This window comes from Stenella coeruleoalba (genome assembly GCF_951394435.1).
Source record: "Stenella coeruleoalba genome assembly, chromosome: 2".
NCBI classification, from domain to species: Eukaryota; Metazoa; Chordata; class Mammalia; order Artiodactyla; family Delphinidae; genus Stenella; species Stenella coeruleoalba.
The window spans coordinates 168,255,760-168,283,678 of record NC_137147.1 but is presented as its reverse complement, the minus strand read 5'-3'; the positions used below and the strand labels follow the sequence as shown (position 1 = coordinate 168,283,678).

The 27,919-nt window shown below is 39.5% G+C and overlaps 2 protein-coding genes across 11 annotated transcripts in view; both read left to right on the top strand.

Moving 5' to 3' along the window:
• NEBL (nebulette) overlaps window positions 1-27,919 on the top strand; it is a 522,125-nt gene that overhangs the window by 470,843 nt on the left and 23,363 nt on the right. For 9 of the 10 annotated variants that reach the window (XM_079913284.1, XM_079913283.1, XM_079913279.1 and 6 more), the window contains one exon: window positions 20,780-20,951. In XM_079913284.1, the coding sequence (XP_079769410.1) occupies window positions 20,780-20,951 (172 nt within the window). Of the gene's footprint in view, window positions 1-20,779; window positions 20,952-22,143; window positions 22,237-27,919 lie in introns of all 10 variants that reach the window. The other variant, XM_079913277.1, reaches the window with a different exon arrangement.
• LOC307181868 (uncharacterized protein) lies at window positions 11-17,064 on the top strand (the record flags this gene model as incomplete). Its single annotated transcript, XM_079912764.1, has 8 exons — window positions 11-181; window positions 4,633-4,743; window positions 4,911-5,021; window positions 7,403-7,507; window positions 9,136-9,228; window positions 12,653-12,745; window positions 15,593-15,685; window positions 16,966-17,064. Exons 1-8 carry the CDS (start codon window positions 116-118, stop codon window positions 17,062-17,064), a joined length of 771 nt encoding a protein of 256 aa, XP_079768890.1. The 5' UTR covers window positions 11-115.

Genomic DNA, 27,919 nt, shown 5'->3' with positions numbered 1-27,919 from the left:
GTATCATTGAATACAGATGTATGTTTGTCCCCTGAGTGTCTGAGTGTTGTAAAATGTTGCTTTTTTACAGAAAGAATACAAGAAAGATCTGGAATCAAAAATTAAAGGGAAGGGAATGCAAGTTGGCACTGACACCCTTGGAATTCAGCATGCCAAAAGAGCTTCTGAGATAGCTAGTGAGGTTAGTAGAGTGAGTGATGCAGACCTTGAGACTCGTACAAATCATAGTAACAAACTGATTAGTACATGACATTTTCCAAAGCTTTCTGTGACTAGTTTAACAGTTTGGAATGGAAACCATCTGCAGTCATCATGCTTACTGGGAAAATTTACAGTTTCTGCTTTGCTCATTAACTTCAAGTATATCAAAGAAAACTTGGGGAAAGGCATTTTAATAGAACACACACACACACCCCCCCACACCCACACACACACACACACACACCTGCTCACTTTATTCCGTAATACAAATCTCATGTTAATTTTAAACTATGATAAATATTTTCATACCATTTTTTCTTGAAGGATGGATCGTGTGCTACTTGGCATATCTGCGTTTCCAACTTGGTGAGCAGAACTTGAAAATCACACATCGAGACTATAACATGGCAATCATGCCATTTCTGTGTGATTTGGTTGCATGTTCTCAAAATATCCTCTGTTGACCTCATCAACACGTCTGACATTTCTGTAGGGTCAGCAATTTTGGGTTGAGGTTCATTTCTTCTTCATGTAACACATGAACAACAGGATATTAATTTAGAAGTTTTGTCTTAGATGCTATGACATGATAGATACAAGATAACAAAGTTGTAGCAGTCAGAAGGAAATGTGTATTTTTCGAAGGACATTCCCCAAAATCAGTTCCACATCTCTTGAATTCCCCCAGAAATTTTGAAAATGTAACAGGGCCACTGGAGCAGAGAGTATTTGGGAAGAGATGACTTAGAAGAAGAATACATAAAGAGAAAGTTGGGGTACAGGTTAAGGGGTGCAGCTCACTTACCTCAAGGCTGGCTAGGGTGAGGCTTCAGTTGGGTTACTGGGAGAGCTATGATGCGACAAGTGCAGTTAGGAAGAGCTGGCTTAGGACTGAGTCCCACCCAGGAAATCTGGAGGTTGAGAGGTAGCTGATTAACTGCCGGCGGAGTTACTGCTGTGTTGGGATCTGCTTCCATCCCCAGGGTTAGGTACTGGCCAGGGGAATGGAATAGCCATAACTGACTTAGTCAAAGAAACTAGGGATGCCAGAGAATTCTTGACGAGTAGGGATTCCATTTAGAAATGGTGGGGGTGGGTGGGAGGATGCATGCTGAACAGGCACTTGAAAACCTTCTTTGACTCTGCCCTTAATTCTGTCATCCCCCTGAGACCATTGTTACGAATTTGCTGTAGAGCCTTCCAGGCCCACTTTTATTTGTATATAGGTGACTCTACACTTGTGCACACAGAGACTTAAAAAAACCTTAAATAAATACCGTGTACTTTGTGCTTGCTTTTCTCACTAAATATTACGGACCCTTTTCCATGTTGCTTCACATAGTTCTACTTCATTCTTATAGAAGAATTGTATTCTATAACGTGGATGTGAATATGCAACCATTTACATCTAATGTCCCATAGGCACGACCACATGTAAATGGCGTTTAAGTGCATTGTAACAGGGACTCAACATTACACGCCGAAAACCCTTAATTTTTCCCAAGTCACTTTGATTTCTCTTGTCAGCAAGTTTCGTTGACTCCAGCCCCATAATGACTTCCTAGATCCATCTACTCTCCCCCACCCTCATCCAAGCTACCATCTCTATCACCTGGATCATTACAGTATCTTCCTAACCAGAATTTTGCTTCCATCACTGACCTCTCAGTACCCATTCTCTACCCAGCAGCCAGAATAATCCTGGAAGAATTAAGTTATGTGATTCCTCCCACTGAAAACTCTCCAGTGGCTTCCAGTCATGGGCAGCATGGGCGCCATACTCCTTCCCCTGGGTTTTGCATGGTTGGTTCTTTCTCGTGCTCTCTCTTGTCATTCATTTCTTAGATTTATTAGTACTTTCTTACGGTGGCCTCCTTGAGCTTCTGAGTAGCTAACTACCCAGTAACTATCAAATCACTACTTAACAATTTTCTGCTATTTTTGTTATTATGAGGAGAGTGTGACATCCAGTATTAGTTAAGGTCCTGGATTGGAGTGTGGGAGTGGGGTGGGGAATTTGGAGCTGTAGAAGAGTTTTTCCAAATCACCCTCATGGGGCTGAGACTTGAAGCCAAAATAAAGCATACTTCCTCTGGAGAAAAGAATGTGGGAAGAATAGAGATTTTGCATTTCACACTTTTACCTAAGAACCTTCTGTGACGTATTCCTTTTATGAGAAGTTGGAGTGCTGCATCTTTCCTTAGTATATGGTGATACGTTACCTTATTCAGCCATACGCTGGTTTAGATTTCTCTGAGTATCTTGGGACTGTACACAGTTGACACTTGAACCACACGGGGGGTTAACCCACATATAATTTATGGTCTCCCCTATGTATCTGTGGTTCCTCTGCACCCGCTGATTGATCCAACCACAGACCAGGTAGTACTGTGGTATTTACTATTGAAAACTATCCATGTATAAGTGAACCTGCACAGTTCAAGCCCATGTTGTTCATGGCTCAGACTTACTAGGAAAATGGTGCATTTTTGTTATTGAGAGCCTATGGGAAAAACAGGCCTAGGGGAGTCAGCTGTACTGTGGTTACAGGTAGCTTAAACCAATTTTGGTGAGGCTATTATGTTTGTAATCCGGAGGTCTCATTTGCATGTAATTATAACCATGTCCCAGTTTGCCCAAATGACAGGCTCTCAGATCCTTTTCAACCAGACTTAGGGACTTTGCTATAGCTCAGTGTTTATTTTTTCAGGTAAAGTCAATGTGCTGTATTATTACACAAATGACGTCTAATATTCAAACCTTCCTGTACCTGTGGGCTTGACCATGTGACTTTCTTTAGCCACTGGGTCATTAACACATTTGACTCAGGCTCTAAAAGCATGTGTGCATTGGGACTTGCTTGGAACCTAGATGTCATCATGTTTTTCTTTTAAGTTTTCGGGTATTTTATTATGCATCAATATTAACTGATGTGATTAGCGTCCTATGTAGTCTATTTATGTGCTTTTGAATGCTTTTAGGTTTGAAAGTTCATATCGGAAAATTAGATGACATACGTCTACCATGAGACTTTGGTGGCAAAATCTATGATCAGTACCTCAGTTTCTACATATATTGCCCTTCAAATGAGGTGTTTTGCTTTCGGGCCTAAAGAGGCTGGCTAAAAACAGAGCTTTTTACAGACATAGTAATAATTGAATATTATTAGTTTGAAAGTTAAACATTAGTACTTGAACTTTCATTCGAAAAGTGAAACTGAGACTGTAAGTCAGTGAAAATAGGCAGATTTATGGGTAGTAGATGGGGGAAAATATAGTATTTCTCTGAGATTGAGATTTCTGTTTACGACGTCTCTAAATTTAGAACACCACAAATAAGCAAAGCGAAATTTACTTTAGAGCAGGGAATCACAAATCTACAGTATGTCAACATAATAGAAAACAACTGTTTTTGAAAGAATTTAATAGGAGGTAATCAATAGTTTTTTTCCTTTTAATATAATTTTCATTGACGACAAACATACAGAAAAATGTACAATTATAAGAGTACAGCTTGCTGAATTTTATAATCAGTTTTAGAATGTGACAAGAATCTCTTAAGACAGTTGTGTCTGTGTGCTTACGACATTTTATTATAAGTAACAGGTAATGCAACTCAAGCTGGCTCAAAAAAGCAGATAACTTATTGTTCTTGTAACCAAACAGTAGAGGAATTCTTGGGTGTGGCTTGATCTAGGACTCAAACAGTGTGATTCCGTTTCGTTTTCTATCTTTCTGTTCTCAGGCAGGCTTTTTTCTCCTGTTTGCAGAGAGACATCTGGCAGATCCTAGGGCTACAGACTTCTCCATTCATGTCCAGAAGGAAAGAGAAAGTCTCTTGATACCTTGTGTGGAAAAAGAAATGTACCTATCCTTGAACCGATCATGAAGGGCCAGGGGTGGGCTATAACGATTTACTTAAGCCCAATGGGGCCCTTGGATGGCGGCCAGTCTCAGCCATGCTGGGGGCTGAGAACAGGAAGCAGTGAGTTGCCCAGTGGCAAATCAAGCAGCTAATGAAGGAAAAAGAGGAGTGGGATTCCAGGGAAGCAACCAGCAATTATTCACTACAGAACAAGACCTGACAATTTTATACTCACATTTTATTGATATTCATCAACTGAGTTATATATTAACCAATAATTTATCAATTTTACCATATTAAAATATAAAACATTTTCCTTCAGCTCACTCTGTTTTCTTTTTTAAGTCAGGTTAGTAGAGAAAACCTCCTGATTCCTTGTGAATACATCACTCCAAGTTGTGTTCTTGCCACAAATTAAAAATCTTTGTTGTTTCCTAGAAATAAAAGACATAAAGGTCTGACTTATTTCTAAAAGCCATGATCTTGATGTCAAAAATGACATCGAGTTTTTCAACACAGATTTTCAAATTATTGTAAAGCCCTAATTGCAGGTTTTATTTTCTGCAGAAAGATTATAAAAGAGATCTGGAGACTGAAATTAGAGGGAAAGGCATGCAGGTGAGCACAGGTACCCTCGATATCCAGAGAGCTAAGAAAGCATCTGAAATGGCCAGCCAGGTAAGAAACTAATGGCACACACAGTTTAAAACAAACATACCGAATTGCATACAGGAAAAGTATAAGTGGTGTTTCCATACGTGTGGCATTGAGATTCAAACACATAAATATCTACATTGCTGTGGAAGGCCATGCAAAGCTCTGAAGATTGTTTTCTGTTCTTTTAGAAAGAATATAAGAAAGACTTAGAAAATGAAATTAAAGGGAAAGGAATGCAAGTGAGCATGGATATCCCGGATATGCTTCGAGCCAAGAGGGCATCTGAAATCTATAGCCAGGTTGGTAGAGAATGAAGATGCTTAGGATAATGTATTCTAATATCCAGTCACCTTGTGCTGTGTGTGTCTCTGTGATTGGTGTCTTTTTGAGGACTTTCTATTCAAAGTCAATGCACTCTATTATAAAGGAACCATTGACCAAACCTGATTACCTCATTAATGAAAGGGACAACTGCTGTAGTTTCAGTTCAACAGACATTATTGAGTGTCAGAGCGCCCATGTTGGGGCCCTCTGTTTTGGGTCCAAGGGCATTTTGACCTTTTTAATTTCCATTTTTTGACTCTATTGTGAACTTGGCTCTAATGCTTATACTACAGAAAAAAATTACAAACAATTTGTCTTTTATCCATTTCATCATGAATGTTTTAATTAAAATAATCAACTTCAACTGAAACTGAGTGAATAAAACTGTACTAGGTGAAATTGAATATTAACTAAAATTTAATGGAAGAACTAAGTTTTCTTGATAAAATTTAATTTGCCAGGTATACCCGTAACATATCCTCTAGAAAACTGGATGTGAGAGAAATAATGACCACAAAAGAAAGTTTATTGGAAGAAGAAAGTTAATCAGATAAAATCTAATTTGGGCAAAAATATTCATTAGTGAACAATTTCTTTGTTATAAAATTTGTTACAAAAAGAATGAATCCTAATGGAAAAATAGTAAAGGGAATGAAAAAAATAAAATGGTTAAAGAAAAATGATGAAGGAATTGAATTTGGTTAATGGGGTTTGTGTTGAAATAATTTTTAACCGAATTTGACCAAATTTGTCAAAATTCTGGTTGACATGAGCAAAGAGTCTAAACATTCACTGGTTCAAAATGAGAGAGTTACAGGACTCAGCTTCGGTGGCTTGTCACTCAAGAATCCAATACTGGGCTTCCCTGGTGGCGCGGTGGTTGAGAGTCCGCCTGCCGATGCAGGGGACACGGGTTCGTGCCCCGGTCCGGGAAGATCCCATATGCCGTGGAGCAGCTAGGCCCGTGAGCCATGGCCGCTGAGCCTGTGCGTCCGGAGCCTGTGCTCCGCAACGGGAGAGGCCGCAACAGTGAGAGACCCGCGTACCACAAAAAAAAAAAAAAAAAAAAAAAGAGTAAAAGCTTCCCATAGGAAGTGATGCCTGAGCTGTTGGAATTCCTGCTTTAACTTAACAGTGTTGATTTTTTGAGTATGATGAGGGTACATCTGATTTAAGGAATTTTAGTTATTTGGGATACAATGGAATACTTAAAACGGTGTAATGATGCTGTGGTGCATTTCAACATGAACAGGAATTACCTTTCCTAACAAGCATCCGTATGCCATGCAGTTACCTTCCCTGACTTTGGAGCCAGAGTGCCTGGGTTTAAATCCTGGTTCTGACACTTCTTAGCTAATCCCTACATTTCCCCATCTGTAAGAGTGGATAATAATAGTATCTGCTTGTGGGGTTAATTAAATGAGTTAATGTGTGTTAAGTATTTAGGACAATACCTAATACTATGTAAATGCTGGCACTAGTAGAAGGAATTGCCCAGGATGTATCAGAGCTCAGAGTACATTTTTTTTTTTTAAGATGTTGGGGGTAGGAGTTTATTAATTAATTAATTTATTTTTGCTGTGTTGGGTCTTCGTTTCTGTGCGAGGGCTTTCTCTAGTTGTGGCAAGCGGGGGCCACTCTTCATCGCGGTGCGCGGGCCTCTCACTATCGCGGCCTCTCTTGTTGCAGAGCACAGGCTCCAGACGCGCAGGCTCAGTAGTTGTGGCTCACGGGCCTAGTTGCTCCGCGGCGTGTGGGATCTTCCCAGACCAGGGCATGAACCCGTGTCCCCCGCATTAGCAGGCAGATTCTCCACCACTGCGCCACCAGGGAAGCCCTCAGAGTACATTTAGTAGAAAGAAAATTGAGATTTCAGTCTCCACTACAAAATACTAGTACCTTTCTCTTAATCAGATGTATCTTTATCTGAAGTAGGAAGCAAAACATAAATCCAGAAGCATGAAAACAAGGAAGCAAAGAGAGTCAGGTTACTGGTAGGAGTTCTAAGGGCTACTTTGAACAGGAACTGGGGCTGCTCCTGAGAGAGTAGGTTCTAGGCGTAGGAATGCTATCAAGGTCAAGCCCTCCCAGGGCGTTTGAGTAGTCTGGGTTGGGAGGCATTGCCTGAGTGGAGGTGAGTGTGATTTCCTAGGCTGTTTGCCTGCTCTGTTCGCATATGCTTTTGTGTTTACTATGGCATAAGCACATCGACAACTGCTTTGGATCCTAAGATATAATGTAGAGCCAGGTGGTATATAATAGAGTTGGGAAAAGTAGTGCCATTTTCTTTGTCTCTGTCTCTCTCGTACATGCGCACACAGAGTTTCAGATTCACATTCACTGTTTATAATTTTAGAAAAAGTATAAAGATGAGGCAGAGAAGATGCTTTCTAGCTATTCTACTGTGGCAGATACTCCTGAAATCCAGAGAATTAAGACAACTCAACAAAACATTAGTGCGGTGAGTAGTCATTATTTCTTTTCAGTTGCCACCTTGAAATTATGTTTTGTAAGGAGGGCCTTTTTCCCTCATTGTCTGATTTTTGGCTGCATTGCTAGGATTTTCTGTCAAATGTATATCTTTCCTTCTTTAAAATAATAAGAATACCAAATGTTCTTACAACTTATAATTTATCGTGATTGTTGTAGCATTACAAATTCCTATCTCCTTCTTTGGTACAAGCAACTGCTATTTTTAACTGAATTTTAAAATTTCACTCAAGAAAGAGATCTTAATCTTCCACACAGATTTTACTTTGAAGAATGAAAATAGTCATATGAAGTGATTTCCTTCCTGGTCATTGATTATTTACATTGATAATATACTTAGGGGTTTAGCAGTTTGTAACCAGTTCCTAAACTTTCATATTTTTGTTCTGAGGCATAGGAATTTTGTCAGCACCATTCATTAAGATATTGGGCTTCTATTTAAGGGATATATAAACTTGAATTCTAAAATAAAAATTGATGGTACAGCTAATATTTTAATGTAGAATGAACTCATTTAGTAGTTAGGCAAATGTGTTATTAAAAATATAAATTCTATTATTTCTGAAGATTTCTGGAATATTTTCTGCTTCTAGTAAATTGGCAAGCTCTTAACCCTCCAGGTGTGCTGCTCAGGTACCTTTAGGGTCTTCACAGGCAGGCGGTGCTGAGAAATGGAGAAATCTTGCTGGAGGAGTCGATGAGGGAGAAGGGCAGTGTGGCTCTTATCTCCTGTGATTCCACGGTCTCCCAAATTTCTAGCTTTTGCAGGGGAACATCTCTCATGTCCTGCTCTCCTGACCCCCACTGGTCCTGGTGGTTCCAGGGCCCCCCACTCCCCACCCCGACTCACACACACTCACGGGACCTGCGGGTTAACAAATATCAAGAGAGGGAGTAGTTCTGTCCTCGTATGACTTCCTTATAATTATTCTATTTTTCTGTAGGACACTTTGTTTTTTCTTTTGCTTTGTGTTTGAAAGGGGTGGGTATTGGTAGGGATTTTTCTGTAGGACACTTTGTTTTTTCTTTTGCTTTGTGTTTGAAAGGGGTGGGTATTGGTAAGGATGGGAAGGTCTAAGGAATAAGTGGAAAGATAAGGAAAATAGGCTGACTTAGTGTTGATGTTGAAGATAGAGCTAATGTTTTCTTTGAAGAGAACGAGAGCATCTTTGCTCTCATTTGGAGAATAGCAGTTGCTTAAAACTTCATGCTGGTTTTGAATTAAATGATAACTGCTTAGTGAGCTTTTTTAATATGTCCTTTGATTTTTCTCAAATACACATGTGATATGTATTTGTATTTGAGAAGGAAACTCTAGTTTGCTGATTTATATTCTCAGATCAAGCCTTGTAAGTTACCAAGCATACCCTAGAACAGGTAGTAGAGGTTTACTGTAATATTGTGGAATACAAAACCAAAGTTTTGCATTTGTTCTCATAATGGATTATTTAATTGATTAACGTGACATTGGTTCTCATAAATAGAAGCTGTATTCACATTACTTTAAAATCTGAGAAATTTTCTTTTTCAAGAATCAGATCTCTAGGACTTGAATTCTAATAAGCTTATAGTTATTCTTTTCCTTCTCTTATAATAAAGGTACTTTATAAGAAAGAAGTAGGAGCTGGCACAGCAGTAAAAGATACTCCAGAGATTGAACGAGTGAAGAAAAATCAGCAGAATATTAGTTCAGTAAGTTGTCTATAGCATTTTTTTAAATATAAATTTATTTATTTATTTATTTTTGGCTGTATTGGGTCGTTGTTGCTGTGCGCTGGCTTTCTCTACACTGCGGTGAGCAGGGACTACTCTTCAATGTGGTGCACGGGCTTCTCATTGCGGTGGCTTCTCACTGCGGTGGCTTCCCTTGTTGCGGAGCATGGGCTCTAGGTGCGCAGGCTTCAGTAGTTGTGGCATGTGAGCTCAGTAGTTGTGCTTGCAGGCTCTTGAGTGCAGGCTTCAGTAGTTGTGGCGCACGGGCTTAGTTGCTCTGAGGCATGTGGGATCTTCCCGGACCAGGGCTCGAACCCGTGTCCCTTGCATTGGCAGGCAGATTCTTAACCACTGCGCTACCATGGAAGCCCCCAGTTCTCTATAGCATTAATCATCCTTTCCAAAAGCAAACATAAGCTAGATAAATGTTTTTGGTTCTTTACTAAACTGGCTGCCTTTTTTTCTTCACTTTGTTGAAGCACTATTTCATCAAATATCAAAGGTCTAACTTTCAGAAGGAAACTGTAGCCTTGTTCCCCTTGAACCTAAAGCAGTATTTCATCTTGATATATCATAGGGCATAAGAGATAGATCACTTTAATAGTACAGTAATGAAATCTAGGATTAGATTTCACCCTTTTGAACAGAATTTTAAGTGTATTAAATTTTTCAGAGAAAGGATACATTTCAATACCTTTCCACAACTTGGAGGAAAGAAATTTTACCCTGACAGAATGATTAAAGGCCCTAGAGCATTCATTTGGTGGCTTAAGAGAAGGTTTCAAAGAGGCCCCATTCGCCTTCTGCTTCTTCCAATTTCCAACAAAGGAAAGCACACACCTTCACTATAATTTTGTAAAATAAATTACCTGCTTCCCCACCCCCAGTTCCCTTTGAGCTTGGGGGAAGGGTAGAGGAGGTGTTTAATGTTATGGATTAAAAACTTCTTCATTCAGTGCTTGACATTTACAATGGATAATTGCTATCCTTACCAATAGGCATATTTGGTAATAGTTGTTATACAGTCATTCCTTGGTATCCATGGGCGTTGGTTCCAGGAGCCCCACCAACCCACACTCACACACACTCATACACATTCTTACCAAAATCTGCAGATGCTCAACTGCCTTACTGTTGGCCCTCCATATCCACGGTTTCACACTGAGGAAGTGAAGGGCCTACTGTATTTAGCTTCTTGCTGAGGAACTCAGTAGGGTTCTTTCCTCGCTTGCCCTTGCCTGACCTTTCTCTTCACCTTCACCCTTAGAGGCAGAGTTTTCTTGAAGTCATCCAAGTAGAACTGCCTTGATTAAACTCCTCTGTCAGGAACTCTGACGGTTACCTGGCATCTTAGAATATGTGTGCACTGGCATTTGTGGAGACAGAGTAGGAGAGGCAAGGTAATGCTGTGGTAAACAGACTTCAAAATGAACTTACAAAAAATCTGCAGAATCCTAGTGCACTAAAATCCCTGTAGCATGAATGGAGCTATCTCCTGAGGAAAGCATAAGGAGGAGGACCTGACGGTGAGGATTCCGATCCGCCATGGCGAGAGCCTGTGTCAGGCAACGCTAGAGTCTGGTGGAGAAATTCGTTCGGCTGAGAAATGTAAAACGGTTGTTTCCTTCACTTCCAAATGATAATATTTGAAATGTACCCATCAGTGTACTGGTGTATATAATGTTATAAACGTTCTGTACTGTGCAGTTCTATTGCCTACAGTGAAATGACTGGTTGGAGTCGTATGAAAAACAGAAATGTTCGTCTTTAATCATGTTTAGCTCCTCACCCGAGGAAAATCACAGAAAGTAGTACAGTCTATCATTTCGTCTCCCAGCATCCCACTGCCCCTTCTAGCAAACAATAGTAGTTCTGTATCTCTATGAGGTTGGGCCCTAAACTCCTGCTTAGTATTCAAATGGAAAGTTGCCCTTTCAAGATTAGCTAGATCTGTCAAACCAAGGTAGGACTCTTTAACATTTAAAGATCTCGACATTTTCCACCTCCAGAGTAAAAGTCTTTGGGCTATTAGCTTTCTCTGTTAAGAGCTACTTTTGAATCTTAGTTAGAGCTAGTCTGTCTCAATGTACTCTCCATTTAACTGTTCTGGATCTGGCCTAATATTGACGTTGTTACTCATATCTCACATTAAATGTACAGATGCTAAGATGTAGATGATCGCAAAGATATTTAGGTATCGTTTCTTTATGACTGTCAGTGTGGATTTCAGCTTTAATCATTTTAAACATTACCAAATGATTTCTAAAAGATGTTTTATGTAGATTTAAGTCTTGGCTAAATGTCAACATATGCCTCTTAAGTCTAGCCCATGTTTCCGTACATATATGTGTGTGTCCTTTTTCTCGAATCCAATCTTCCATGAATTTTACACATATTAAAATACCACCTGATATGATAGCATCACTAATCATTTCGTAAATTTAAAGAGCTTGTCCCAGGCATAACTGTGTGTTGGCATTATCATTTGTCTGGTTGATCTTCCTCTAAATAGACTTGAACGAGCTTTTGATTGAAGCAAATGCCGGGATATAGGCGGGCTTTACATAACATGATTGTGTGGGTAGAAGACACTTCCTGACTTTCTGCCACTGGCCCATCTACAGCGATCAGCACTCAGTGGCCTCTGTTTGTAGTGCATTTCCCTCCACCTTCCCCTTTCTCTTCTTTTATTTTTTTCTTATTCTGGATCATTTGGGTACTCTCGGTCAGATACACAGTGTTTCCAAGACTTTGTAGCTAACTGAGTTTGACTTTTGCCTTTAAATACATGGTGAATTTCAATTAACATGTTAATAAATAGAAACTGCTTTTCAAATAGAAAATAATAAGTTATTATATTAAGATAATTTCCAAGGTTTTTGGTGCATCTGCCTGATGATAAAATTTATTTTCACAAGCAATATATGCTTATTTTAATTAAAAAACCTCTTCAGGGCTTCCCTGGTGGCGCAGTGGTTGAGAGTCCGCCTGCCGATGCAGGGGACACGGGTTCGTGCCCCGGTCCGGGAAGATCCCACATGCCGCGGAGCGGCTGGGCCCGTGAGCCATGGCCGCTGGTCCTGTGCGTCCGGAGCCTGTGCTCCGCAGTGGGAGAGGCCACAACGGTGAGAGGTCCGTGTACCGCAAAAAAACAAAACAAAACAAACAAACAAACAAAAACCTCTTCAGTGATGGATAGGGGAATGGATATGGGTTTCTTTGTACTTCAGGATAAAGGAATCCTGAAAGCACCAGATGAAATAAAAATTTGTGTTCCCACTGAAGGAAAATTAATATTGGAATTAAAAATTCAACTATGCAGTAGTTACAAATGAAGAATTCTTAACTATTTTTTAAGCCTTGTGTTGAATAAAACTTACATTTTAAAAAATAAATCATGCAGGTAAAATACAAGGAAGAGATGAACCATGGAACAGCCATTTCTGATCCACCAGAGCTCAAGAGAGTTAAAGAAAACCAGAAGAACATCAGCAATGTGTGATCATATTCCTTTAAGTATTGTTTTCTGTGCGCATGACACTTGTCCGGGTGAAGTACCACTACGATGAATACCATTGTAGGAGGGCCAGTTCCTGAAAGGTGGAGATAAGATTTCACACATATTTATGTTGGGGTAGCATTACACCAAGCATGTGTATTTGCTTATTAAAGAACATGGTATCGAATGCCTACTCTGTTCTTGTCCTTGGGGGCATTCAGAGATGAGGTTAAGGTCTTAGGGGCTGTGTGTATTCTCAGGGTCTCTAGGAGAAGCAGCTGTGGCAGTAAATAAAGATGGTGCATTAACTGCTGTAACAATAATTAATATTTACTGAGTGTTTACTACGCTTTTTGAGTTCTTTACATGTAATATCTCATTTAATATTAAGTAATAATACTGTTTTCAAAGTGCTGGGGAAATGCAGAGAAGGAAGGCTATGTCAGTGAGAGAGAGGAAAACCCTTGGAGAAAGAGTAACATTTGAGTTAGGTCTTGAGGAATTGATAAAAGTTTGGGGTGGATTTCGTGAGAAAGGGCCCTCCTGGCAGTGCAAGCTGAATGTGTTCAGGATCCAAGATTTGTTCAAAGAGGGGAAGGTTTGGTGTGATGGGTACTTGGGGCGGAAGATGGCAGGAGAAAGGTGGAGAGAGAAATCATAATTCAGGCCACGAGGAGGCTGTTGGCAGTGCCAGTGCCCCGACATGGTGATTCAGATGCACACGGTAGCTGCTGCCGCTCTGGCCTTGACTTAGGGATTAACTTGTTTTAATGTGTCCTTTTTTAAAAAATTATTTTATATTGGAGTATAGTTGATTTACAATGTTGTGTTAGTTTCTGCTGTACAGCAAAGTGAATCAGTTATACATATGCATATATGCATATCTATGTATAGATATACATATACATATATGCATATCTATATATGCATGTATAGATATGCATGCATATGTATAGATATGCATATCTAAAAAGATTCTTTCTTAGATTCTGTTCCCATGTAGGTCATTACAGAGTATTGAGTAGAGTTCCCTGTGCTATACAGTAGGTTCTTATTAGGTATCTATTCTATATACAGTAGTGTGTATATGTCAATCCCAATCTCCCGATTTATCCCTCCCCCCCATTTCCCCTTTGGTAACCGTAAGTTTGTTTTCTACATCTGTGACTCTATTTCTGTTTTGTAAATAGGTTCATTTGTACCATTTTTTCAGATTCCACATATAAGCGATATCATATGATATCTGTCTTTCTCTGTCTGACTTACTTCACTCAGTATGGCCTAGAGATTGTCATAATGTGTCCCTTTTTCTAAAAGAAGGGTTACTAGTTTTCAATTTATCATAGAAACATGACACTTCCTTAAAATAACTATTTGAAAATAATAATGAGTTAATTTAATAAGAAAATACTATAAATCACAGCACAGGTGATATCTGGCATGTCATATGGGAAGTGGTGTGTACATGGTGGAAGTTTGGATAACACTGGAGTAGTGGAGAAGAATGTGGGCCCTGGACTGTTGGTTTGATCCCAGCTTCAGGCCCTACCTGCTGTATAACCTTCATAAGCTACCAACCCCTCTCCAAGCCTCAGTTTCCTCATCTATAAAACAGAGACTAGAATATTAAGTGAGATATTGCCTGTAAAGACTCAGCATGTTTGTGAGTGGATGAATGCAATACATAAAGAGTCTGCATATCAAATTTATGTCCCCAAACTTATACCCACTAGAAATTGGCTACAACAGTTTCTCAACATCAGTAATGCTGTTCAACAATTTTTTCTCCTCTGAACTCAGCCCAGAGTAATCTTTCTTTGTATCCTGCCATCAATAGAGATTACACTGGACCTTTCCTCACTTCAGGCAGTTATCCGACACAGAATCTGCCTAAACTCTCAAACTGCATACCACGGCACAGAGAAAGAAATCACACTGGCAGGGACCTGACCCTTTCTCATTTATTTTCCCGGCTTATCAAATATCTGTTCACTTGCACATGCACTGCTGAGGGTGTACATCTCAAGTCCATTTTATCTGCAGGCCCTGTAGACCTTGTGATGTCTTACAAAAAAAAAAAAATCTCTAACACTAAATTTAAACTCCAAAAAATCATTAAGACTGTCCCCGTGGAGTTCCTTATAATGGGATTTTTAACCTCTAGTTTTCCTTTTACCTGTCAAAAATTCATTTGATGGACATGTCATTCTATCTGTCTGTGTTGGATCCTCATTTATTTCCCGGGGTGTTGTGGAATTGCCAAGAAAGCTGACCACAAACGTTGGGTCTGATCCCCCAGCTAAGAAAGAGCACCTCTGGGCAGTCAGTCAGAAATATCTCCGTAATGCTAGCCAGAGCACGGGCTTCTAATGTTGGAACTTGGTAGAGGAGGAAACTTTGAGGTTCAGCGTTTCTTTACATAGGGACAGCCACTCAGTGAGGTGCAGGCATAGGACTGGCATAACCCTCGTTTCTAATGATAAGAGTGCAGAATTTTAATTTTTAAATATAAAACGGTCATTTGGCAATGGTGCTTTAGTGCTGTAAGCTCACAGAAGGGATCATTTATCATTGCCGATACGATCGAACTCAGAGAGGCCACCACTAAATTATGCGGTTTGCAGAATAACAACCCAAGGTAGAATTGAAAACATTTGGGCAAGAAAAAGCTTGGATCTGGGATCACTGTGATGACGAAGTCTTTTAGCAAAGCATATTTCACTCTAAAATCCTAATGAAGATTTTAGCTAATGAATGCTCCGTCACTGTGTAACGTTTCTTTTAGTCAGTTGCAGTGTGCTAGCTCTTCCCATAATCCCACACTGTTCTGCGCTTGTCTCGCAGCTCCGGTACAAAGAGCAATGTTACACGGCAACTCCAGTGAGCACGACGCCAGAGATAGAGAGAGTGAGGAAAAACCAGGAGCAGCTGAGCACGGCAAGTTGTTTCTGTTTCTTCTTATATTTTACCGAACAGTATATATTTGTATTCTTTACAACGCCTTCTGAAAAGCATTAGACCCTCTACATCTTGGCCGCTTCTTCTCCACAGTCACATATTGAGGGGCTGGGACAGTAGACCTCTCGTGTGAGTCCAGAAAGTTGGGGACTGTCTTGCTGTCCTTCAGTCCTGCTTGTTTATTCAAGAAATCTTCATTAGGCAACGTGCCAGGCATTATCCTGGTCACTGGTACACAAAGATGGATAAGACCTCATAGTTGGTAAATCTCTAAAGCTACACGCAGATTTAAAGAATAGTATCGTGGGTCTGTTGTCAGTCTGAGAAAACAGATTGTCTATTGGCATAAGGCAAAAGAAGACCTGGCTTGACTGGGGTTCTAAGACATAATGTCAGGGCAGGGAACCTTATAAATAAAACAGAAAACATTATCCAGTCAGTCAGCAATCTATTGCTAATAAAGGAATGGTAGTTAGCAATCATGAGGTTCCTCTAATGTGGACCCTGTGCTAAATGCTTTATATAAATCCATGAGGTTGGCACGATTTGCTCTCCTGGTTTGTAGGTGTGCGAAACTAAGGCTTGAGGAGTTAGAGAACACGCTGGGAACCCACGGTTTGTGACAGCAGGGCTGGGATTTGAACCCAGGCCTCCCTGAATTCAGAAATCTCTTTCAGATGTGTCCCCCAATAGTTATTTTTCCCATTCTTTCACCCTTTTATGGAACTTTTACCATTATAAACAGTAACCTTCTCCTAAAATGGGTAATTTTGAGAGACTTTAAAATTTAAGAGTGAGTTCAGGCTGATGACTGCTTCATCCTTACAAGATCCCTGATGATGGTAGGAGTGAGGAATCTGCAGCTCCTTTTGAAGGTGGAGGCTCCAGGGTCAGAATGGGAGTAGAGCCAGCTTCCCAGGCTGCCGTGGCTACTTCACTATAGTTCTCTTGTGATGATTTCATTACAGTGTTTTCCCCTTATATTTCCATTACATTTAGTTGTGGCATTCGCAATTAGTTTTGGTATTGAACAGCAATATATTTATTTAAAAAAATCATTTTTAAGAAGCACAACAACACTTCGTGCTTGCTAAGTTAGAAGAATCAGAATCCAGGTGCATTTGAACTGAAAGGTTGACACGTGTCTACTGTGGAAAAACATGTTTAAAAATTAGGGTTAATCTTGAGGCTCATCCTCTGTTGCTATTTGGGTGGAGACCATGCTACTGTTTGTTAAAAGTCTTATTTCTCCTCCATAGGTAAAATACAGAGGAGAGATTAAACAGGCAACGGCAATTTCTGATCCACCAGAGCTGAAGAGGGTTAAAGAAAACCAGAAGAACCTCAGCAATGTGTGATCTTAGTAACTTTTCTCTCACAAGAGCAAACATATTGTCAACATGTCAGTGAAGGGGTCGTGTTTACAAAGTTTTCATGACCTGGAGTTGATACTCTGCTCTCAATTGACTGCCAATTTATTGGAAAGGTTTCAAGGTCTTAGGTATTGTGGGTCCAGCCAGGCATTCCCTGCTAGAGTTCCCAGGGACTACAGTGTGATTTTTGTTTGCAGGTTACTGTGCATCCCTCCTTTCTGGTCTTCCTTCATGCTTGTGGTTTCTGTGGTGCCCCAAAGGCTTACAGTGGCAGCTTCGGGCATCTTGGCCCTACAAATACGCTTTCCCAGTCCCTTTCCTACATATATATACATATTCTCGTTCTGTAGCCTTTCCGGCCCTGACTCCCACTCCCAGCTGTTGTCACTTTATTTTTGGATGATGCTGGGGGAAAATTATAAAGTGTGCCTGGCTGAATAGGTCACATGGGACAGGTCCATTCGGGGGGCACTTGTTGAGGGGCTGTCAGTGTTTACTCAGACACCAACTCCTGTCCTGCTCTGACTCCTTTCTGTTATGTAATCCGTGGATGCAGGTCACTGAGAGAATCCTTTTTTGCAGTCATTAATATATAAATTGGGTTCTTTGGAAGAGGAAATTTGGAGATCTATTAGATTCAAAGAAATCTTTTATTCTTCAAGCCTTTAAAGTCCTTTTGACCAGATTACAAAGGAAAGGCAGTTTCCTGTTTGGCACTTTCCCTGACAACTATATTTTGGAGAAGTAGATGCTCACTTTTTCCCAATATATTCAGAGTCACAGTTGATGTAACTCTGTTACTCTCAAAAGGGAACATGATTCTGGAGAAGGAGGGATGGAGCAGTGGGAAGAATGCTGGCCTCATGGATGACTCTGGTTACTACTTAGGCATCCTGGCAGAAGTTCTGCCACAGTTAATTACTAAAGCCATAACAGTATAGCAGCATTCTATATAGGTAAGAGTACCTTAAAGTAATATCCACGAAGACATTTCATATCATACTCCTTTGTGTTAAAATGCTTATTACAGCTTTACCGAAGGTATGCCCATATAATGAGTACATTAATAGTGATTTCATTCACAGTGATTCACTGCTATGGGATGAATTAAAATAGAATGATTTAAGATGCAAGCATTTTAAATATGACTAAACCTCTGATAGCATCCTTTTTTTTTTTCATAGCTTCCTTTCCTTGGCTAGCTCTTTAAAATAAGTACAATGAGACTCTTATTTAGGTGAATTGATTCACAGTGCTCTGCTTTTTGTTTTCTGAAATGACAGGTTTATTATAAAGGTCAGCCTGGAAGAGCTACGGCTTTAAGTATAACTCCTGAAATGGAAAGAGTAAAGAAGAATCAAGAAAATATTAGTTCGGCAAGTTGTTTTATTCACTTGGGGCTATCGCAAAGGACATGTCCTGTATATTCTTTACTTGCAAACCTGTTTCCTCCTTGTGAAAATAAAATCGATTTCCAAGAAACCTTTGTAATATATGCAATAAGTCCATGTATTATTTCAGATGACTTCCAAAAGCTGCCACTGTCTAACTTTATATTATCCTGCAACTCTTTGTTGATATTTCCAGATGTGACCAACACTTACATTTAAAGTCTTGTTTTAAACTGTATTATGTTCATTTAAACAATGATTCATGTTATTTTAGCCAGTGTCTTTGAAAGTAGTAAAGTCTTTGGTGTGTAAGTTAAACAATTGTTATTTTACAGATGTATTCCATTGAATGTGGATTGTTAAATCCTCTCTGCAAAACAAAATAAGAAATGACTCATTACTCCAAAGTAAGGATTTAGAGGGGAAAAAAATCTTTAAATATATTTAACACAGAATTCAGTTACTCATTAAACGCCCTTGGTGCACATCGGTGTCTTATTCGGGGAGTGTGCTTTCTCTTAGGAAATACCAGGGCTTCCGTTCTGAATGCACATATGCCCTCGGGTCTGCAATAATTGGTATCCTAATCTTATACATAATCAGCTTCGCAAATAGCAGTGTGCTGATGGTCAGATGTCAAAAAGAGCTTTATGCCTAGGAATCAGCCTTTAGGCTTTACAGTGCACAGCTCTCTAGTGGTATTTCTGTCCAGAGATGCTGATTGTATTCAACATAAACTGCCTTGAAGTGGGGGCTGCTTAGAGGGAACCTAAATTTGTTACTTATTGATTCTTGTCGTCTGCAGTGGGCAAATAAAAGGAAATAGAGGGATGTTCCGTATGCATTCTTTCAGCGTTATGGTGGGAAATGGGGAAATAGAGAAATGGAAAAATAAATTTCGGTTCCATTTAGCTTTGGATTTTCCCTGTTTAAGTGTGATAACCACTTTTACTGACACATTGTTAGTGGATGTTGGGTACTCACACATTTGTTTTCAGTTGGCAGAGAGATTTAGGTCATCTTGGCTGCAGCCTTTAAAGGAGACCATCTCCAGAGTAAAATTTTAGATTGTTATTCTAGAACGAAATGTAATTCACCAAACAAGTTACCTGGGAAGTAATTCACGATACGTTGTATATGTTTCACTCACTTGGGAAGCTTGAAAAAGTTATGTAATTTTTTTCAATTATAAATGTCTGATTTTTAAGTATGTTCTACTATTTACTTTGCAGGTAAAATATACCCAGGACCAGAGACAGATGAAAGGTAGACCAAGTCTGATTTTAGATACACCTGGTCTCAGACATGTCAAAGAAGCTCAAAATCATATTTCAATGGTAGGGTCCAACCAGGTCCTCCATCTGTGACTAAAACATACTAAGGAATGGTGCCACCCAATGCACTGATGGCGTTGTTCACCGTTAATCTGGATAACTAACAAAGCATGGAAAGGCCGATGGGCCCGTCCTCTGGGGGGGAGCTTTCTAATCACACTGAAATGTAATGAAAATATTTAGTCTAATAAAATAATTTTTCTCAGTGACTTTTTGGGTGTGTTTTTTATTTCTAACGTGACTACTGTAAATGTACTTTAGGAAAGATATTTGGTTGGACTTCTCTTCAGTTCATTTTAAGGTTGAGTTTGGTGTGTTTAAATGTTTAAGGAATATAAAAATATGTATTTTTTAAGAACAGTTTCATGAGATGTATTTTATATACCATAAAGTTCACTCATTTAAAGTATACAATTCAGTGGTTCCTAGTATAATTTACAGAGTTGAACAACCATCACCTTAATCCAATTTCAGAACGTGAAAAACATGTTTTGAAATATATATATGTTTTTGTAATTATATACCAAAATATATATATATAATTATTGGTAACTCTCAATCTAATTTTAAATAATATGGTTTTCTTGAATAATTGTGTAGAAATACCTTATCATTTTATTGCATACTAAAGTTTAAGAGATAGGATATTAATTTATACCTAAGTGAGTTCGTTTTAGGAAGTAACCAGGATTTTAAAAATATATCTTTTTAACACTTCTTACTGATATACAGGTTTGTATATTAAAAGAGCTGCTAACCGTAATGATGAAAAACATTGTGAAAATGTCAGCTTGATTTCTGATGCTAGGAAACTGAAGTTTCAGACATTATTTTTGGAATAATTGGAAAAGATACATCTATGTAGAAAATAGGTGCAGCTGGTACAGTGACAACCGTCGTTATATCAAAATTTTGTGAGTTGTGTAACAATCAGGAAATTTCAGTTTGAGTTAATATGGTTTTTCCCTTTTTCAGGTGAAATATCATGAAGATTTTGAGAAGACAAAGGGAAGGGGCTTTACTCCTGTTGTGGATGACCCCGTGACAGAGCGAGTGAGGAAGAACACCCAGGTCGTCAGCGATGCTGCCTATAAAGGTGTCCATCCTCACATCGTGGAGATGGACAGGAGACCTGGAATCATCGTTGGTAAGCTGACGGGCCTGCTTGGCAAGTCTGCACAGTCAAAAAGATCGTGCTTGCCCTGGCTTTAAAATTCGCTTCCTTATTCATCGGACTCCTCCTCAAATGCTTGAGGTGGTGCCCAGGTGAAAGTGGACCACAGGTAATATTGTTTGACACCATGTTGGATGGGATTCATGGCCTTTGCCAGGTATCATTGCAAATCCATTCTGTTGTTGGACGTCCTCTGTCTTTAATAACCTTCTGGTCTTAAGAGTGTTCCTACTTGTTATGCAAAGAAGCCCAGATATCAGACATGGGTGATAATGAAGGATGAGCAATTTTTTTGTTTCCCTTTAGCTTATGTACTGTATAATTGTACTGCAGACATTGTCTGCATGGGTGACATAACAGAAGTAATCCCATTTACGTCCTTTTACCGCAAATAGACATGCCAGAGAGATTCTGATGATTTCCGCAATATGAATAGCTTATATATTTTTTAATATTATCTCTGAACTGGGAGAATCGAGAGCTGTCTGAAAGTCTCACAAATCAGAGAGGAAGGAACCTCTCGTCCTGCTGTTCCTTCTTGTCAGCCTGGGAAAATCTTAGGAACATAGTGTTGAATGGTGACAGAGCAAGGCTTATACTAAAATCTAAGGCAGGGCTAGAAAGGAAATTTTTAGTAATTTCTGTGCTGAAGTTTGGGAATAGGTGACTAGAACTTCTAATACCTGAAATTTTTACTAATTTTTCAATTTGTTCAACATTTGTTTCTGTTGTAGGGGGAGAAGTTTTTGATTTTTATTTTGTTTTCTTAGACAAAAACCTTTTAGTTGCTTCTTATGAATTACTCACATGTCCTTAATCAGGAGTTTTAACCCAACGTTTTACCTGTTTCAGTGTGTGGAGAGCACGAGTGGTGAGGGTTCAGGGATGCAGGGAGTTGTCTGGCGTGCACGTGTGTTGGGTGATGATTCGCAGGCTCCCCATGGAACGTCAATGAACTAGGCAACTTAAATTTGATCACAAAGTTTTCTTAGCAAATCCAGTGAGTGTGAATATCCCTTTGTTCTCTGAAGTAGACTGTACAGTGGGTTTGCCTATTACATGCTTGCTTTTTGCATACGCCCCTTTTCAGACTTTTGCTTGACTCTCTTGGGTGCTGACTTTTTTTATTCATTCTTGATTTGTTGATTTCTTCCTTTGGTAAAAGACCTCAAAGTTTGGCGCACAGATCCTGGCTCCATCTTCGACATTGATCCCCTGGAAGACAATATTCAGTCTAGAAGTCTACATATGCTCTCTGGTACTGCTTACATTTTGAGTTCCTCCCCATTTACGTGGTTTTGTCCTCAAAGGGAAGCTACTGTGAGCTGTGGAGGTTCATTGTGCCGTTTGTGTAGTGTAAATTTTTAAGATTGGAATTTGAAAAACTGACAGAGTTGCTGTGCTATTTAATCATTTATGAAAACAAAACTTGCCAAAGGGCTTTTTAATATATCCTAGATTAGTTTGTTCTAGATTTATTTGAAAGGTGTCTAGAGCTTACTTACATCTCCTTTTTATTAGTGAACATGATTTTAGAGGTTTTCTGGGCTTTCAAATGCAGCCATTTGGACTGCACTAAACTGCTAAGACATAAAGGAGATTTGTTTCATGAAAAACACAACATTTTAAAGGTATAGTTCTTTAATTTAAAGACTTCTTCAATTTAAATAATTCTATGTAAAACAGTGGGGAGATTTTCTATATAGTACCATAAATGTCTTAAAATAGATTTTCAAGTATCCTTAACATTTATCTCTGGGTTTTTAGAAAATGCAAAATCTGTCGTTTACCTAGGAAGTTTATTTGACTTTTAACTTAGACTGCATGTTTACAATTAAAAGCAAAACCCAAATGGTTCGGATGTTTGGGTATAGTGATAGCATGGGTTGACTTTTCAGACTTTCAGACCACATTTAGCAAACCGAAGATTTGACAGTTATGCAAGTATTTTAAAAATATAAATAGATATATCATTTAGGGCTTGCTCTGCCCCCTGATTTCTAACTCCACGTTTGATTGCCGACATTAACAAAATTGAAAGCCCAAGGCAAAGTAGTGATTCTAATATTCGTATAGTTAATTTGATCCACATAATCAGCCAACTTGTATTTAATTTTCTAAAAATAAAGGCAACAAATGCTGTATCCTTGGTGATATTTGAAAAGAATTATTTATAACCAAACCTTTTGTTTGATAGAAGTTTACTAGTTTGCCAGTGTTTTCTTAGTTCTTGTCAATTTCCCATCCCTCATCTCTCCTTTAAAATTGAGACAAAAAATGAGTATGAATGATCATTAAGTCATTTACATAGTTGATGCAATGTGTGCTGAAGTTTGGGAATAGGTGACTAGAATTTCTAATACCTGAGCTTTTGGATTGTAATTTAATAAGGGATTCTTTTTCTTCCTTGTTAAATTTTTAAGTAATTTTTTTGTTTCCTTTGTTCTTCAAGTCACTTCATCACAAGTATGAATATTTTCCCTCCAATATAGAAAAGGCGAATCATTATAGGAGACAACGGTCTCGATCTCATTCGAGCAGTACTTTTGGTACAGGTCTGGGAGATGACAAATCAGAAATATCCGAGATTTACCCTAGCTTTTCGTGCTGCAGTGAGGTAACAAGACCGTCTGATGAAGGAGGTATCAGACGTTAACCACTCTCAGAAATTTTTTTTAATGTGCCACAAGCGTGTCTTTAACAAATGTGTCACTTTTGCGCAAACGTTTGGCCTGGGTGTATCTGAACATTTTAAATTATGTTTAGAAAGTTAAGTCTTTTTTTTTTTTTAACTACTAATTTGCATCTTTGCCTGCTTGTTTTTCCTGTCTTACTTCACTGTTTTTGCTACAAATGGATCTTTAATGACAACAGCGTCTTGGGATCTGCTGCATGAGTTTGTTTCACAGGAGTTGTATGTGATGAATATACACAGCCAGAGTGGAAACTTGAGTTCTACGGAGTTCGTATCTGATTTCCATTAAGGAAAATCAATCTTACGGTTATATTTGAGTGGCTAAGAGGTTGCTATGAATTTGTGTGTTTAAATATTGATATATAGCTGCAGACAGAGTTAGATCTTGCCAAAAAGAAATGGGGTATGTACTTGGGATATGAGATTTTTTTCAATGGAAAATACTGTTGATTGTTAATAATCTTCTCTGTATTTTATATAACCATACTTTTCCTCTACCTTCTCCTGTTTTCTGCATCCAAGCTGGTGGGCTAGGTCTAGAAATTGGCAGTTGAAATTGTTTTGGATGTTAACTACTCCTTCTGATAAAGCTGTTGTTAAAGGTTGAGACTGAGGCGTAGCTACGGCTTAGTGACATGGGGACGGAGAGAGTAGCGAGCACAGAAGAACAAAAGGAAAACGGAATTTCCTTTTCAGCCAAAGTCCATAGGGCTGAAATCCCTGAGGCAGGAGATTTTGAAGTTGAGCAGTTTAACATCTTGGGGGAAAATGTAATGGGACTGAGGACCTGATGAAACTATGAAATCTCTTGTAGTTGAGTAATTGTTTTTTGCATTCATAGGAAAGCACCTATGAGAATAAAATCAGTTATAGTCAATACGTCTTAAATTATACATTCAGACTGGCCCTACCTTGGTAGAAAAGTTTTTCTTTTCTTAAATTTCAGATTTGTTGAGGTATAATTGACATATAAAATTGTAAGATATTTAAAGTGTACATCGTGGTGGTTTGATATATGTGTACGTTGTGAAAAGATGTCCCCCCACCTAGTTAGTTAACACAGCCATTACCTCACGGATTTATCTTTTTTCTTCTTTTATTTTCTTTTTTTTTTGGCAAGAACACGTAAGTTCTACTCTGTCAGCAAATTTCATCTATACAATACAGTGTTATCAGCTATAGTCACTGTGTTATTCTTTAGATCCTTGGACCTTATTCACTGTATAGCCGAAAATTTGTACCCTTTTACCAATCTCTCCCTACCTCCCGCACCCCCCAACCTCTGGCAACTACTACAGACATGTGTCTGCTTATCTAACAAAGGATTCAGTAACTTTTTTTTTTTTGGACTTAGGGTTGTTGATTTCTCCCTTCAGTGGCTCTAGAGGTACAGAATAATGTTGATGCCTGATGAGATAAATAAAACCCAAAGCAAATACGAGAACAAATTTCGATCAACCTTATTTAACTTTACTCAGCTCAGTGTACTGGAGCTGATGTCTCTCGCAAAGGCGACGCACCTTAGTGTTCGCTTCGTCAGGGACCCTTTTACTTCACGTCTGTACGCACAAACGAGGCATTCATTCATTTATTCACCAAATGTTTGAGTGCTCTTTGTACACCAGCCAAGAGCTCGGGTCTGGCAATACATACAGCATTGAGCAGCAGAGATATGCATCTGCTCTAAGGCGCTTGGAGTCTGGGGCGGGGGACCCTGACATTGAGCAGATACTTACCCAAGTAATATATAATTATGGACTGAGTAAGTGCTCTGAGGGGAGGCCATGGGGGCCACAAAGCGGGGGGGGGGACTCCATCTGGCTTCAATGTCAAGGAAGCCTTCCCCAGGGAAGGAAGATTTGAGCTGAGATGTGAATGCTAAATGGAAGTTAACTAGGCCAAGGGGGCTTTGGGAAAATAATGTTTCTCCTTGAGAGAACAGAGCACAGAAGTGGTGCATCAAAGAGACATTCAAATGGAGGCATCGAGCAGGCAGTCAGAGTCCACAGGAGGAGGCTGCACTGCAGATAAATGCAGAAGTCATCACCTGTGTCCGTGATCGGGTCTTGGATGAATCTACGCAGAGAAGGAGAATTTGAGACCCCTCTGGCAGGTTCCCCAGCTCCTTCCACGCCAGGTTCGCGCGTCTCCAATTCCACTGGCTCCTCTAAGGCTGCATTCTAAAAACCTACTGCTGTTGGTTTATCTCCCCTTTCTCCTCTCAAGCCACCACTCCTTTTCTTCCTAAGTATTTCTAGCAAGAGGACCCTACGTTATGCCAAACTGCATAAGAAAAGTCTCCATTAAAAGAAAGTACACATAAATATTCTTGCACTTATACAAGAATTTGGGGAAGAGTAACGCATGGTTAAGAGGGAATGATTACATTTTTTGAAGTGGGGGAATTTCAGACTCCATGAAGGTGGTAGGGGGAGATTTTTTGACAGGAAGGAGTGTCTCAATAGCTTAAGTAATGCCTTGTAAGAAAAGCTGACTCCTCGGAGGCATTTATAACCTGTCATTTCTCAGTTACCTGTTACAAGGCCTGTGTTCGGTGACATTTCCAATTTTGGAAACTAGATATTGAGGCATGAAGCAAAAGTAAAGATGCACCAGTAAGTTTTATAACCTTAACACGAGTGGTGGCATACCCACAGGGTATCTGAGTTAATTCAAAAAGATTTTAGAATATCTGGGAATATGCTCCGAATTCTGTTTATCTTAAGTGAAGCCCATCACATTCTACTGATCGGTACTTTATGTCTGTCTGCATTCAAATGATCAGAGACGCATCTAACCTAGTAAGTCCAAAACCACCTTCCCACCTTCCTCGCAACATCTGCTGCTTTTCCAGGCTTCCCAGCTTGCTAAGTAGCACCTGCGGCTTTCCAGATGTGGACTTCAGACTCTTAGGAATCATCCTCCACACTTGTCTTTTACTCCCATCCACATCCAGACCATTAGCAAATCTTGTCAGCTCTCCCGGGAAAAATATATCCAGAATCTGACCCCTTGTGCCCACCTCTGCCCTCGCCGCTTGTTTTCAGCTACTGCCCTCTCTCCCTCGGGTCATCACAGAAGCTTCCAGACTAGTTTTCTGCTTCTGCTCTTTCCACCCTGAGCCACCAACCCTCTGCCCTGGTCTGTTCTCCACGTGGCAACCAGAGCATCTCTTTGAAACACAAGTTAGATCATGTCATTCTTTTGCTACCATTTCATTCGGGGTATATCCCAAATCCTTACCGTTGCCTTCCAGGGCCTGCACCTGATATGAGCCCTGACTGCCGCCCTGAACCATTTGCTTCCGTTTTCGGTAGACTCATCCACTCCCGCCATCCCGGTCTCCCTGCTTTACTCACATCTTCCAAGAAAGCACCCACCCTGGGCCTTCACATCTGCTGTTCCCCCTGCTTGGAACACTCACCCTCCTGCCACACCCAAGGCATGTGCTTGCCTGGATCCGTTTTGCTTCATGTTTCTGCTCAGATGTCACTTTATCAGAGAGACCCTCTCTAACTACCAGAGATAAGACAGCACCCCTTCCCATTCTGTCTGTCCCTTTACTCTTTCTTCATAGCACTTGACACCTGAAATATGTATTTATTCGTTCATCTGCTTGTCTGCCTCTGCCTCACTGGGATAGACGCCCCACAATGGCTGGGATATTGACTATTTTGTATACTACTCTATCTCCAGCTCTTAGAATAAGCACTCAGCAAATATCTGGTGAATGAATGAAATGGTCAAAGTAATATTTTTTTCCACTCATGCCACTTCACTTTTTAAACAAATTGAAATATAATTGACATACAACATTGTATTATTGTAGTAATACATTGTAATAATTGTAGGTGTACAAAAATTAATATCTTAAAAATTAGAACTGAATATACAAATACATGTGAGTTTTTTTAAAAATTAAAATTCTATCGTGGAAGCCTTTCAAGAAAATTCTTTCATTTTTGTTTTGATGATGTTTTGATATGTTTCAGTGACATTAAAGCATAGCTGAACAAAAAACCCCTAAAGTGGAAACATTCCCAGGGTATTTTCTTTTCTGGTCGGGAGGCAAAGAAGTAGTATCCATGATGTCTTGGTTGCTTTGAAATTTGGGGTCCCCTTTGAAATGTGTATTACACTGGGCCCTGGTAATGAGATGCTGAGTGACTCCATAGAAGGAGGAAACTTTTATGGTGATGACAGCTGTTTGATGAAAACCTTTACTGTCCTTAGTTAATCATATGCA